Genomic DNA, 15705 nt, shown 5'->3' on the forward strand with positions numbered 1-15705 from the left:
TTCTTATCAGGCAAAAATGGATCTTTAAAAATAACTTTTTAATTTTGTATATTTCTGAATTTATATAAATGGAATTAGATTGAATGTATAACTCCTTGATTTGTTTTTCACTCAGAGTATGGGCATTTTTGAAGTGAAGTGAAGAAGTTAAGTGAAGTCACTCAGTCATGTCTGACTCTTTGCAACCCCATGGACTATATAGCCTATCAGGCTCCTCCGTCCATGGGACTTTGCAGGCAAGAGTACTGGAGTGGGTTGCCATTTCCTTCTCCAGGGGATCTTCCCTACCCAGGGATCGAACCCAGGTCTCCCACATTGTGGGCAGATGCTTTATCCTCTAAGCCACCCATTTGCTTCTTATGTTTTTGCTACTGTAAAATTTTTTTTTTAATAACATATCTGCTTTCCTATTGAGTTATCATTATCTTTGAAATTCTAAAACATTTATATTCTGGATACTAATCACTTGTTGGTTATCTATATGGCAAGTATTTCGATCTAGTTTTAGCTTAAGCTTTCTTTGCTTAAGCTTTTTTTGTAGTCTTTTGAATAAGAGCTGTTGATATTAATTTAATCAAATAAAATTTTCTTTTTCATTTGTTAAAAAAAAAGGGTTTGTTTCAATTGGGATCCAACTAAGAGTCAGTGCTTGATCTATGGTCAGTGCTTGATCTATCTTTTAAAACACTCAGTCTATGGCATGGTTCTCAATTTGGGGGTGATTTTGCCCCTCAGGGGACAACTGGCACTGTCTGTGGACATTTTTAATTTTCACAACTAGAGTACTATTGGAATCTAGTGCCGAGAGGCCTGAGATGCTTATAAACATCTTACAAGGCACAGGATAACAAAATGTTGAGAACCCTGATCTCTGTACATTCCACTTGGTTGTCTTTTTTATTCCTTACATCTTAAATAGTAAGTAAATCAACCAGCAAAATTTGTTTTAAAAATCTTTACACAGCTGGATTTTGCTGGGTAAACCCAGGGTGTCATTTGTAAAGTCTGCTATTCTTTACTTCCTATAAACTGGTTGTTAGAACCAAGGACTTAACTTCAGATGATATTATGTGGAGGTTTTGTTTTGTTTTTTAAAGGAGGTGGGGAAGACAGGACTACTTCATACACAGTGTTGTATTCTTCCATAGGAGGCACATAATGTTTGGCTGCGTTCTTTTTAGATGTTAGTGTATGATGATGCTAGATCCAACAGTTTATTGGGTGTTGTAAAATGGTAATATTCCATCCTAACATTCCTTCTTTTATTAACTGGAATATTTCTAAAAGGGTAAACTTCCCTTCCTCTATTATTTGGTTACCTAGTAATACAGTTTATACGAGAACAGCAAAATAAACGTTTAATTATTTCCCTTTATTTGCCATATTTGTTGTCAAAGTGAGTTGGTGTCATAGTATTTGCCAACAGCAATGAATTAAGTTTTTCTTTTTGTAGTAGTCTTACAAATTCATGGATTTAGATATAATTGATATCTATCAACCCAATGAAATTATTCTTATTGATACTCAAGTTTTCACATCTTTGTCCAGAGAAAGCATCTTCAAGCTGGATTCTGAAACCTTATGACCCAATCCTAATGGTTTTTGATAGTTTGCTATCGGGTATGATAAAATACTCCAAGCTTAGTCCCAGGCCTGGGATCAGACATTTCTTGAGGAACTCTGGTTCCTTTAAGCGTGTTGTGTCACCTTTTTGTTTTATAGTTCTGGAACAATTATTGCCTACTTTTTCAAATATTTCTCCCTTTTGCTCATTTGGGTTTTTTCTCGATTCTGTTTATATCTGTTCTTCCATACCATCTAACTTTAATATTTTCCATTTCTTAATATCCTCTTGTCTTCTAGGAAAGCTCCACAACAAACTCCCACAGTTAATTTGTTAATTTCTCTGTGGTTTGATTTTAATAAATCTACCAATGCTAGTTTCTCCCTTATGTGGTTCTCCATCTTGCCCTTTTGCTTCTCAAAAGCATGTATTTAAAAGTGTGCTTCATTCTTTCAAAAATGCAAAAATACTCCACTGTTATTAAAAAACTTAACTCTGATTTTCATTATAAAACGTTAAAGGCAATATTTAGAAGAAATAAAAATAAACTATAATCACTTACTAACATGTTATTTTTCTATAGTTCCTTCAAATTTCTGTCATTTTCATTTTTTATTTTAGCAGAAAAAAACAAAAAGGATTTTGTCTAAAACATTTAAGGATTAACATTTAAGAATAAACATTTAATCAAACTGCAGACAGAAAATTCTTCCAATACAGCTATTCTTCAAAATGCTTTGTATAATACCTGGAATACGTAAGTGTTATATAACTGATTATTATATGTGCGTATGCTAAGCTGCCTCAGTCGTATTTGACTCTTTGAGACCCCATGGACTGTAGCTCGCCAGGCTCCTCTGTCCAGGGGACTCTCCTGGCAAGAATACTGGAGTGGGTTGCCATTTCCTCCTCCAGATTATTATATATAATGGTTTATTTCATTACTAAGTCAAAATATTGGAGAAGGAAATGGCAACCCACTCCAGTGTTCTTGCCTGGAGAATCCCATGGACAGAGAAGCCTGGTAGGCTGCAGTCCATGGGGTCAAACAGAGTCGGACATGACTGAATCGACTTGGCAGCAAGTCAAAAGATAAATATAAGCATTTTCTTCCCATAGCACATTTCAGTGGTTTCCAGTTTCAAAAATTACTCTCAATGTTAAAATAAGTAACTACCTATGTTCAGGTTCCCTAGCTTTTATTTTCCTAGGAAAAAATTCTGAAATGACATTCATAAGTGAAAGTCTACAAATTATTTATAGGTTATAGTTAAAAGTCTACAAATTATAAATCAATAATTTCTACTAACTCAGTAATTATAAAGTATGCCTTATTTTTAATATGGATTCCTTTGAATGTTAGACAGGTTAAACATTTTCAAATATTTACTAGATATTCAATATTCCTTCCTTCTAAAGGAATAAAAACATTATATCTTATTAATACTATTAATAGTATTAATACTATTAGTTTAATGATGACATTTCATAACGCTTATTTTCATTATTAACTGTTTCTTAATGATTACACAGGGATTATCTATTACTTCAGTTAGTTTAATATGTCATTTTTACTCTTTTAATATGACCTGGAGATCTATAACATTTTAAGACTGGATTAAAGAAAACCTTTAAATACTTTAGATCTGGATTCTACATACTATGTGGTGGTGGTGGTGGTTTAGTGGCTAAGTTGTGCCCAACTCTCATGACCCGATGGACTATAGCCCACTAGGCTCCTTTGTCCATGGGATTTCCCAGCCAAGAATACTGGAGCAGGTTGCCATTTCCTTCTCCAGGGGATCTTCCTGACCCAGGGATCAAATTTGTGTCTCTCGCACTGCAGGCAGTCTCCTGCACTGCAAGCAATTCTTTACCACTGAGCCACCAGGGACGCCCGACATTGCTATATAGAGTAATACAATGAAAGTGAAAGTCACTCAGTCACGTCCACTCTTTGCAGCTTCCTGCCAGGCTCCTCTGTCCATGGAATTCTCCAGGCCAGAATACTGGAGTGGGTAGCCATTCCTTTCTCCAGGGGATCTTCCTAACCCAGGGATAGAACCCAAGTCTCCACACTGCAGGCAGATTCTCTACTGTCTGAGCCACCAGGCAAGTCCAAGAATACTGGAGTGGGTAGCCTATCCCTTCTCTAGTGGATCTTCCCAACCCAGGAAGCCAACAGGGGTCTGCTGCATTGCAGGCAGATTCTTTACTAGCTGAGCTACCAGGGAAGCCCCAAGTAATAGAAGTAACTAGTTCCCAGTCATCAATCTGCTGTTATAATCAGTGACATGATTTTGAAGTCTTTTAAATTCTTTATTTCTAAACTTCATGATTAAAGAAATGAGATTTAGACTTAATCTCAATAATCTTCTCTAGCTCTAAAATTCTAATGACTTGTTTGCAAATCTAATTTTGAAGATACTTTTAAGGCCATTCCCTAAACTTCTAAATCTCAAGACTACACTGCTATACACAGAATACCCTTCGGTTGACTGACTTTAAACATCTGGAAAAAAATTAAAAATTACCTATGTACTATAGTAACAGAATGCTTCATCAAGTCCAATAACTTAAGAGTTGTGCCAAGATCAAAACATATATATCAATATATGGAGAAATATACTCACCAATGTATCTAGGCCTACATGCTGCTTTCCCTTTTCTTGAAGTGGTCCTAATATCAATTTTCCGCTAGAAAAAAACGGTGTATCCAATGTTTTATATACTTTCAACTCATCATGTTCAACACAAAATTGGTATGTATCTCGTGGCCTTATAAGATCTAAAGGGAAAAAATTAATATAAGTATAAAGTAATAGCAATGACATTGTTCATTGATATAGCATATACACACATGTGCGTGCATGCTAAGTCGCTTCAGTCAACCAACTTTTTGCGACCCTGTGAACTGTAGTAGCCCGCCAGGCTCTTCTGTCCACGGGATTCTCCAGGCAATTATACTGGAGTGAGTTGCCATTCCCTTCTCCAGGGGATCTTCTCAAACCAGGGATCAAACCTGTGTCTCTTATACACATTCATAAATAAAAACATAAACCTGTCCTAGAAAGATAGATGTGATTAAGAGCACTGACTATGGACCTAGAAAGGTCACATTGTATCTTTGTCTTCCAAGCTGAATGACCTTAGCCAAGCTGCTTATCCTCTATTTCATTCCCTTTTCTATAAAATGTGATAAAAATAGTTTATCTATGTTAGAGTTGGGAATATCAAATGAATTAATGTGTATAAAGTATTTAAAACACTGGTACAAAGTAAGCATTCAGTAAGCTTTGTTAATAATATTTTATTATTTATTATTAACAATGGCAATATTATCATTTCCCCTATAATAACTCAGATGAAAAACAAAATCAGCTAAGAGACAAGAAAAGATTCCTTATCCTTAAAAAGTTCAATATAACATGTGCGCGTGTGTGTGTATGAAGTCGCTCAGTCGTGTCCGACTCTTTGTGACCCCATGGACTGTAGTCTACCAGGTTCCTCCATCCATGGGATTTTCCAGGCAAGAATACTGGAGTGGGTTGCCATTTCCTTCTCCAGGAGATCTTCCGGACCCAGGGATTGAACCTGGGTCTCCTGCATTGTAGGCAGACGCTTTACCATCTGAGCCACTAGGGAAACTCTAACTCAGGTCTTCCGCATTGCATGGCAGATTCTTTACCAGCTGAGCCACAAGGGAAGCCCAATATAACATAGCCACACTACAAATGTATCATCATCATCATGCCAATAAATACCTTTGTGACTGATTAAGTAACAATATTTTTTATTTATCAGGTAGAGGCTCTAAATAACCAGTTCAAACTGTAGCTCCCAAATTACTATATCATTTTTTATTTTTTTGTGTGTGATTTTTTTTAATTTTATTTTTAAACTTTATATAACTTTATTAGTTTTGCCAAATATCAAAATGAATCCGCCACAGGTGTACATGTGTTCACCATCCTGAACCCTCCTTCCTCCTCCCTCTCCATACCATCCCTCTGGGTCATCCCAGTGCACTAGCCCCAAGCATCCAGTATCGTGCATCGAACCTGGACTGGCCACTCGTTTCTTACATGATATTTTACATGTTTCAATGCCATTCTCCCAAATCTTCCCACCCTCTCCCTCTCCCACAGAGTCCATAAGACTGTTCTATACATCAGTGTCTCTTTTGCTGTCTCATACACAGGGTTATTGTTACCATCTTTCTAAATTCCATATATATGCGTTAGTGTACTATATTGGTGTTTTTCCTTCTGGCTTACTTCACTCTGTATAATAGGCTCCAGTTTCATCCACCTCATTAGAACTGATTCAAATGTATTCTTTTTAATGGCTGAGTAATACTCCATTGTGTATATGTACAATAGCTTTCTTATCCATTCATCTGCTGATGGGCATCTAGGTTGCTTCCATGTCCTGGCTATTATAAACAGTGCTGCGATGAACATTGGGGTACACGTGTCTCTTTCCCTTCTGGTTTCCTCAGTGTGTATGCCCAGCAGTGGGATTGCTGGATCATAAGGCAGTTCTATTTCCAGTTTTTTAAGGAATCTCCACACTGTTCTCCATAGTGGCTGTACTAGTTTGCATTTCCACCAACAGTGTAAGAGGGTTCCCTTTTCTCCACACCCTCTCCAGCATTCATTATTTGTAGACTTTTGGATTGCAGCCATTCTGACTGGTGTGAAATGGTACCTCATAGTGGTTTTGATTTGCATTTCTCTGATAATGAGTGATGTTGAGCATCTTTTCATGTGTTTGTTAGCCATCTGTATGTCAGAATGGAACTGGAGGAATCAACCTACCTGACTTCAGGCTCTACTACAAAGCCACAGTTATCAAGACACTATGGTACTGGCACAAAGACAGAAATATAGATCAATGGAACAAAATAGAAAGCCCAGAGATAAATCCATGCACATATGGACACCTTATCTTTGACAAAGGAGGCAAGAATATACAATGGATTAAAGACAATCTCTTTAACAAGTGGTGCTGGGAAATCTGGTCAACCACTTGTAAAAGAATGAAACTAGAACATTTTCTAACACCATACACAAAAATAAACTCAAAATGGATTAAAGATCTAAACGTAAGACCAGAAACTATAAAACTCCTAGAGGAGAACATAGGCAAACACTCTCTGACATATATCACAGCAGGATCCTCTATGACCCACCTCCCAGAATATTGGAAATAAAATCAAAAATAAACAAATGGGACCTAATTAACCTTAAAAGCTTCTGCACATCAAAGGAAACTATTAGCAAGGTGAAAAGACAGCCTTCAGAATGGGAGAAAATAATAGCAAATGAAGCAACTGACAAACAACTAATCTCAAAAATATACAAGCAACTCCTACAGCTCAACTCCAGAAAAATAAATGACCCAATCAAAAAATGGGCCAAAGAACTAAATAGACATTTCTCCAAAGAAGACATACAGATGGCTATATCATTTTTTAAATTTCCCTTTTACTTACAAACTTTTCCAGATCTGTAATTAATACATTTTTTATCATCAGCTTCTGACTGTACTCCCACAGTCGACAGGATATAGATAATACATATGCTCAGGAAACAAAAAGTGATGAATTCTTGAAAACATAACTCTTTTACTAATACAGTACAGCAATGTTTTCAGTTAAGACACTTTGCTAAAAAAAATATTCTCTGTAATTTTTCCTCTATAGCCAAATGAACAACTTAATATAGAAGTATCTCTGCTACTAAAGATATCAATGGAGCCTATTCCACAGTCAAAATTTTAAGTGTAAAAACTGTCTCTCTGCTTTGACATATTTATCTTTTGATTTAGGCTAAATCAAAAACTAGTCCTCAGTACTCACTAGTACAGTCATGACAGTTATTAAAACACTTAAATATTTCCTGTATGTAAATACTGCCTGGTTGGAAATAGCTGAGTGTCCACTACTTAAACCCACCACACTATAGCCCATCTCCTGGGACTTCCAATGGTATCCTAGAAACTAAATTTTTAATACCTGTAAAGTGCAGGAGGAGGCTTATAGGACCCTATGCCAGCCTTAAACATGATATTTGTCTGACTGACTGATGTCCTTGCTACACAGCACCAAAGGCCGTCTAAACCCAGACACAATCCCTACCTGATCTCATAGTACGAGTGTATCCAGGAGTCTGCCAGTTAATTTGCTACAATACCCCCTGAACAGGCTTCCTGATAATTCAGTTGGTGAAGAATCTGCCTGCAATGCAGGAGACCCCAGTTCAATTCCTGACTTAGGAAGATCCGCTGGAGAAGGAATAGGCTACCCACTCCAGTATTCTTTGGCTTCCCTTGTGGCTCAGCTGGTAAAGAATTCGCCTCCAATGCAGGAGACCTGGGTTCGATCCCTGGGTTGGGAAGATCCCCTGGAGAAGGGAAAGGCTACCCACTCCAGTATTCTGGTCTGGAGAATTCCATGGATAGTCCATGGAGTTGAAGAGAGTTGGACACAACTGAGCGACTTTCACTTTCCCCCTTAACAGCCCTTGTCCGCAAGTGTCCTCCTGATCAAAGAAGGCCTGGATCCTACTGGAGAAGGCAACATTCCTGATGGTAGCACTTGTATCATAGAGGACAAATGCATGGTACTATATGTCCCTGGAGGTTGTCTACCGTCAATTCCCCCACAGTAGTCCTCATACAGGCTATTTATTTGAATCAGACTTGCTATTGGACTTTGGCTCTTAAAGATCTAGGGAGAGAAAGGAAAAGTAGAAAAGCCAGCCTTTAAGCAAACAGTTTGTCCTTACTAGATGTTAAATTAAGCATTCTCAGAACCAACCCTCAGAGCTTACCCATAAGAACAGTCTCTCGTGTTTGTGGGTCCTTTACCCTTGTTGGCTCCAGAGGATCTCCCAGAGGTATATTCAGATTTACCATGAATTTATTCTCTGCAAAAGAAGTACCACTGAAATACTATTTATTTAAAACTCTTTTCCATTAAAAAAAAATCTAGCATGAAATAGAGCTAAGGACAAGTTGAAAAGGAAAATGGAAGAGGCATATTTCTTCCTGTTTATCAATGACCACGTTGATGCACTGAAGAGGTAAGTTTCATTTGACAGTGCAGTTTACCCGTGTGGAAATGTTTTACACTATGATATTAATGATTTTTTAAAAAGAATACAATAAGTTTACTTTCAAAATCTAAAGAAAAGTAGACATTAAAAAGAGAATTTACCCTTAAGTACTATTATATTCTGAAGCCTTTAGAGGTATATTTCAAAATCTGCACAGAGCTATTTTTCAAAACACTGTTATTTAAAATAAGGAAAAAGTTCATACTTCTTTCATCATTTTCAAGACAGATTCTTTTCCTATTAGCTGTTGTAATGATTCTTCCCAAGTTTCCTTTTGCTTTCCTTTTAGATGATACTGTGTCTGGGGACAGTATTCCACCAATCACAAATCCTCCTGAAATTTAACCCCCAAAAGGTAAATTATCATACCTAGCAAAAGTGAAAATCTTGAAACAAAATTCATTACATTAATACAGCACATTTCTTTTCAAAGCAAAGAATACAGTATTATTACTACTCTACAGCTAATTCAAGTAACACAAATAGCAACTAATTTCATTTAAGTCTCTCTACTATCCTAAATCTAGTGGCTCAGTCAGTAAAAAATCTACCTGCAATGCAGGAGACCCGGGTTCAATTCCTGGGTCAGGAAGATCCCCTGGAGAAGGAAATGGCAACCCACTCTAGTAATCTTGCCTGAGAGGATCCTAGTGGGCTACAGTCATGGGGTAACAAGAGTCAGACACAACTTAGCAACTGAACCATCACCACTATCCTAAATCTAGACACACTGATGAAACATAACTGAATGATCTCTATTGCTTGAAATAAATAGTCATCAGTGGAGGTATAAAAAATGAAGGACACAAAGATTAGCAATGAACTATTTATAGTAACCCACATGTCAGTTTAGTCCTTTGACTCAGAAATACTGATTTAAAAAAAGGAAGTAACTTTAATATAACACTATTTTCTTTCCTATCCTCTATAATTTTTGTAGAGAAATATGACAAGAAAATAGAATGAGAATAATAATGGGGAATATTTAATCTTTGCCAGTTAAAATTTTCTCATGTTCTGATCTAAGGTTTCATTTTATGCAATTAGAAATCTTACTGAATGTATAAAAATAATGTGCTCCATGCTCAGTTGTATCTGACTCTCAGCTAACCCATGGACTGTGGCTCGCTAGGCTCCTCTGTCCATGGAATTTTCCAGGCAAGAATACTGGAGTGGGTTGCCATTTCCTTCTCCAAGAGATCTTCTTGAATCAGAGATTGAACCTGCTGCATCTCTTGGGTTTCCTGCTTTGGCGGGCAGATTCTTTACCACTGGGCCACCTGGGTTAAGTGTTAGTCACAAAGTCATGTCCAACTCTTTGTGACCCCACGGACTGTAGCCCACCAGGCTCCTCTGTCCACTGAATTCTCTAGGCAAGAATACTGGAGTGGGTTGCCATTTCCTTCTCAAGGGGATCTTCCCAACCCAGGGTTCAAACCTGAAGTCTCCTGCATGGCGGGTAAATTCTTTACCGTCTGAGCCACTAGGAAAGCCACCTGGGGACACTCTATAAAACTACACAATCACTTCAAATTGCTAGCAAAGAGAAAAAAAAAATCAGCATCTCTATAGTAATCAGAGAAACCTGGACTTGAACCTATTCTTGTCACACTGTTGGAGAATGATGATTAAATAAAGTAATGTTATAAATATGTAAGACAGTACTTGGCTTCCCTGGTGGTTCTGCCTGCAATGTGGGAGACCTGGGTTTGATCCTCAGGTCAAGAAGATCCCCTGGTGGGCTACAGTCCATGGGGTCACAAAGAGTCAGACACGACTGAGCGAGTTTCACTTTCTTGGCATAACACATATCTAAATAAATTATAGCAATTATCATTATTATTTTTTATTTTGAAATGTTAAAATGTAAATTTTACCTGATGGCCTTGACTGATAATCTATTCGTTCCCCTCGCCAGTATTCCAAAGGTTTTGATCGTGTTCTCATAGTTCTGCGAACATTTGGTGTATTGGAGGGCAATACTGTAAAAGACATCAGACAAAAATATACACATATGTTGAGCTGGATGAAACTCTGCAGTGAAAAGACTGATATTACTTTCTAGAACAGGAATGCTTCTAGACAAAACACTAGAGAAACAAATTTTAAGACATATTTGGGCTAGTAAAGAAATGTCAATGAAAAAATAAACTACTAGATTGGAAAGATTTAAAAATTTGGTAACATTCATGGTTAATATGTTATAGGTACACTGAAATTCTCATATATTCCTGATAGGAATATAAACTGAAGACAATCTGACAATATCTATAATACTCTGAGGTGGCAAATTTCATTTTTAGAAAATGAATTTGCAAAATATTCATAAAAATAGGCAAAGATCTAGGTACAAAAACATTCACAGTAGTACTGTTTATAATAGGAACCGAAAACGGAAGTCAAATTGAAAACCATCTAAATGTTCCCAATAGGAAATGTGTTAATCAGGGGTAGTCATATATGCGTGTGTTTGTGTGTATACACACTTATCTACTCATTTTCTCTGACCAATGCAAAGTTCTATATGCTAAGTTTTCTGGCTATATAATAAACTTTCTATGTTCTACCTTATTTCTGGTTTGCTGGATTTCTCCAATTCTGAAAGTGGTTTATCAAAATCTCTAACTGTATTGCTTAAAATCTCCTTGCTTTTCCTCAAGTTTTTTTTTTTTTTTTTTTTTTAATACATTTTAGTTGCTAGGCTGTTTGGTACATAGGAGTTTATGATTTTTCTATCTTCTTCATAAATTGCCTATTTTTACAAGTCTTTAATTCTGTTCACATTTTTAACTTTAAATTTCACTTCACCTCATATTAAAAATGCATCACTACTACCTTCTGTTTATATTACTCTACTTCTTTGATAATCTTTTATTTAAAAACCTGTTTTAAGTGCTATTTCTGCTTTATTGACTATGCCAAAGCCTTTGACTGTGTGCATCACAATAAACTGTGGAAAATTCTGAAAGAGATGGGAATACCAGACCACCTGACCTGCCTCTTGAGAAATTTGTATGCAGGTCAGGAAGCAACAGTTAGAACTGGACATGGAACAACAGACTGGTTCCAAATAGGAAAAGGAGTATGTCAAGGCTGTATATTGTCACCCTGTTTATTTAACTTCTATGCAGAGTACATCATGAGAAACGCTGGACTGGAAGAAACACAAGCTGGAATCAAGATTGCTGGGAGAAATATCAATAACCTCAGATATGCAGATGACACCACCCTTATGGCAGCAAGTGAAGAGGAACTCAAAAGCCTCTTGATGAAAGTGAAAGTGGAGAGTGAAAAGGGTTAGAGCTCAAATTCAGAAAAGGAAGATCATGGCATCCGGTCCCATCACTTCATGGGAAATAGATGGGGAAACAGTGGAAACAGTGTCAGACTTTATTTTTGGGGGCTCCAAAATCACTGCAGATGGTGACTGCAGCCGTGAAATTAAAAGATGCTTACTCCTTAGAAGGAAAGTTATGACCAACCTAGATAGCATATTCAAAAGCAGAGACATTACTTTGCCAAGAAAGGTTCGTCTAGTCAAGGCTATGGTTTTTCCTGTGGTCATGTATGGATGTGAGATTTGGACTGTGAAGAAGGCTGAGTGCCAAAGAATTGATGCTTTTGAAGTGTGGTGTTGGAGAAGACTCTTGAGAGTCCCTTGGACTGCAAGGAGATCCAACCAGTCCATTCTGAAGGAGATCAGCCCTGGGATTTCTTTGGAAGGAATGATGTTGAAGCTGAAACTCCAGTACTTTGGCCACCTCACGCGAAGAGTTGACTCATTGGAAAAGACTCTGATGCTGGGAGGGATTGGGGGCAGAAAGGGGACGACAGAGGATGAGATGGCTGGATGGCATCACCGACTCGATGGACGTGAGTCTCAGTGAACTCCGGGAGTTGGTGATGGACAGGGAGGGAGGCCTGGCGTGCTGCGATTCATGGGGTCGCAAAGAGTCGGACACAACTGAGCGACTGATCTGATCTCTGATAAACATATAGGTCAGTTTGTATTGTTTAACCAAATCTGTTAGTCTCTATCTTACTAGAGGAACTCAATCCATTCATGCTTATTTAGTATAACAAATATGGTTCTTCCTTCCATTTTACTTTATATTTAAATTTACTTGTTATTTTACATCAATGATTCTTTTTTTCCCTCCTTTTCATTGGTTTGGTCAGAATACCATTTCTTTCCCCATACTCCAAACCTTGGTCATTTCAAAGTTTTACTGTGCTTTTTCAGTCTAATTTACCTTCCTGTTCCTGACATTCAAATCATACTCATTTCTCTATGACTATATTAAAAACTATATTCCTTACCAAGATATCTTCTTCTTTCTTTTCTCACTTAGTAAAACAAAGTAGTTTAGACTACTTTTATCACTCCTCTGCCACTCCTACTCTCCTTCCCATTATACCAAGTTTTGTTAAGATAGTGCAGATTTCAAACTATCATTGCAAAAATTCTTACTTAGTACTTATAAATCCTCAATTATACTAGCATTAAGTAGTAGACACAACCTCAGGTGTGAGCAATGAGACACCCCTTCCCTAGGATACAGGTAGAACCTATAATATACTCAAGTGAATATGGCAAAAGCAATGGGAAGTCACTCCTGTGACTATATCATGGTTCTACACATTAAGACACTATCTAGCAGAAGCAGAGAATAATTATTCCTTGCTCACTTTGAAGAAGCAAGCTGCCACACTGAGAAAAGAGTCTATGAAAAGGATCATGTGGCAACGAACTGCAGGTGACCTCTAGAAATTAAGAGCAGAGGCCCATGGCTCACAGACATCAAGAAAACAGGTTATCTCAGCCCTACAATTCCAAGGACCTGAATTCTCCTAACAACCGCATGAGCTTGAAAGAGGAGCTTGAGCTCAGATAAGACCATGGTCCAGGCTGACACTTTTGACTGAAGCCTGTGAAACGCTTTAAAAAAGAACCCAGCTAATTTGTACCTGAACTCCTGTCCCATGGAAACCACAGGATAACAAACATTGTCTGAACCACTAAATCTGTAGTAATTTGGTACATGGCAGCAGAAAATGTATACATTATTTAAATTTAACCCTACGTTGAGAATCATTCCTCTCTCCTCTCTTTGAATTCAGTCCTGATTTATATGCTGCTGCTTCTGCTAAGTCGCTTCAGTCGTGTCCGACTCTGTGTGACTCCATAGACGGCAGCCCACCAGGCTCCCCCGTCCCTGGGATTCTCCAGGCAAGAACACTGGAGTGGGTTGCCATTTCCTTCTCCAATGCATGAAAGTGAAAAGTGAAAGTGAAGGCGCTCAGTCATGTCCAACTATTAGCGATGCCACGGACTGCAGCCCACCAGGCTCTTCCGTCCATGGGATTTTCCAGGCAAGAGTACTGGAGTGGGGTGCCATTGCCTTCCCTGGATTTATATGCTACTTGGTTAAATAACCTTACATGGCTATTTTCCATGGAGGATGACAATCTTGCATTATGTGCAAAATAGATTCAGTTATCAAAAGGAAAGATATCTTGGCTAGTTATAACATGGACTGTAATACATTTCTGAAAGTAGGCTATTTTATTTTCCCAGAGTTACACAGATGAATAATACTAGTCTTTTTTTTTCCCTCCTTTATATGTAACTTCTGTCTGGAAGCTTTCCTCTATCCTTGAAATTTAGAATTTTATTCAATTCTGTCTAGAGGTGTATATTCTTCATTACTTTTTACTGCCAGCTGATAAACTCTCTCAAATTGCAGATCAAGCCTATCTTTATTCCAGGAAAGTTTTAAGTAGTATTTTAATTTTTCTTTTTTCTGAAAATTCTATTATTTGCATTTTTTATATGTTGTCTTCATGTTATTTCCCTTGCCTATTTTTTCCTCATGGTTTCAATCTCTTTTGTATTTCTGTTCCGATAAATTTCCTCCATGTCAACACCAGCTACTAATTTAGCACTCAACAGTATTCATCTTTATTTATCAGTTGATGTACTGATTTTTTAAACTGAAAAATTATGCTTTACCAACCAGAAAGCCTTCTGTAATGTAACTAAATTTCTGAAAATACTCATATTTCCTACATTGTTAAAACTGTTATTTATCTACAAAGGTTTTGGCTTACTAGAATTTGTCTACTGTTGATTTTTCTCTCTTGTTGCTGCAGACCCTCTCAGGGACATTTTTATTTCTCTTTGCCTACTCTGACTCACAGCATATTCCACTCCAAGTCAAGCAAGTGTGTGTGTGTGTGTGCATGCATGCACTTAGTTGTGTCTGACTCTTTGTGACCTCATGGACTGCAGCCCACCAGGCTCCTCTGTCCATGACATTTTCCAGGCAAGAATACTGGAGTGGATTGACATTTCCTACTCCGGGGGATCTTCCCAACTGGGAGATAGAAGCCTCATCTTTTGAGACATCTGCAGTGGCAGATGGATTCTTCTGCAGTGGATTCTTCACCACTGCACCACCTAGGAAGCTAAGCATTAAACATTGAGAGCTACAGCAGTCGCTCTTCACATGGACCCACAAAATACTAACTGACAAGATGTGAGGTTCTAGTGGAAGCAATTAGAGAAAGCTTCATCCCTATAGGTTCTCATCAAGTATAAATGCAGAAGCCTTAAGTAGGGAGAAAAATAAAAAGCCACTCCAATTCTGCAAACATGAGAGGTCACATGAATCTTAATCCCCAAGTGGGCCTCTCCATGGGTTCCTTACTCCTGGCTTACTTATCCTAGTTACTGTTTTGTTTAGGTGTGAGCTGGAAAAAAATGAGAGAAGTTGTCATAGATGCCATCTACCCAGAAGTTTTATTTTATAGAATTCTCTACCCTAGCTTCTTACATTAGGTAAGATCAGCTCCCTACTACTGGGCAATGAGTGAGTGGATTACAAAATTTATAAATGGACAATAAAGAAACTATGGCATGTGATGATTTATCATGAATTAATGAAATGAAATATGAAGTTTTACATTACCTGACAATTAATCCAAATAATATTCCCCCACTTGAGAAAAAATTAAACT

General features: G+C 37.5%; 1 protein-coding gene across 3 annotated transcripts in view; it reads right to left on the reverse strand.

Moving 5' to 3' along the window:
* The window catches only part of CENPC (centromere protein C), a 93435-nt gene that overhangs the window by 4088 nt on the left and 73642 nt on the right, over positions 1-15705 (reverse strand). For 2 of the 3 annotated variants that reach the window (XM_005892890.3, XM_070372473.1), the window contains exons 14-17: positions 10563-10667; positions 8891-9019; positions 8401-8496; positions 4198-4352 (exon numbers count right to left, since the gene is read on the reverse strand). In XM_005892890.3, the coding sequence (XP_005892952.2) occupies positions 4198-4352; positions 8401-8496; positions 8891-9019; positions 10563-10667 (485 nt within the window). The remainder of the gene's footprint in view (positions 1-4197; positions 4353-8400; positions 8497-8890; positions 9020-10562; positions 10668-15705) is intronic. The other variant, XM_070372474.1, reaches the window with a different exon arrangement.

This window comes from Bos mutus, chromosome 6 (assembly GCF_027580195.1).
Source record: "Bos mutus isolate GX-2022 chromosome 6, NWIPB_WYAK_1.1, whole genome shotgun sequence".
NCBI lineage: Eukaryota > Metazoa > Chordata > Mammalia > Artiodactyla > Bovidae > Bos > Bos mutus.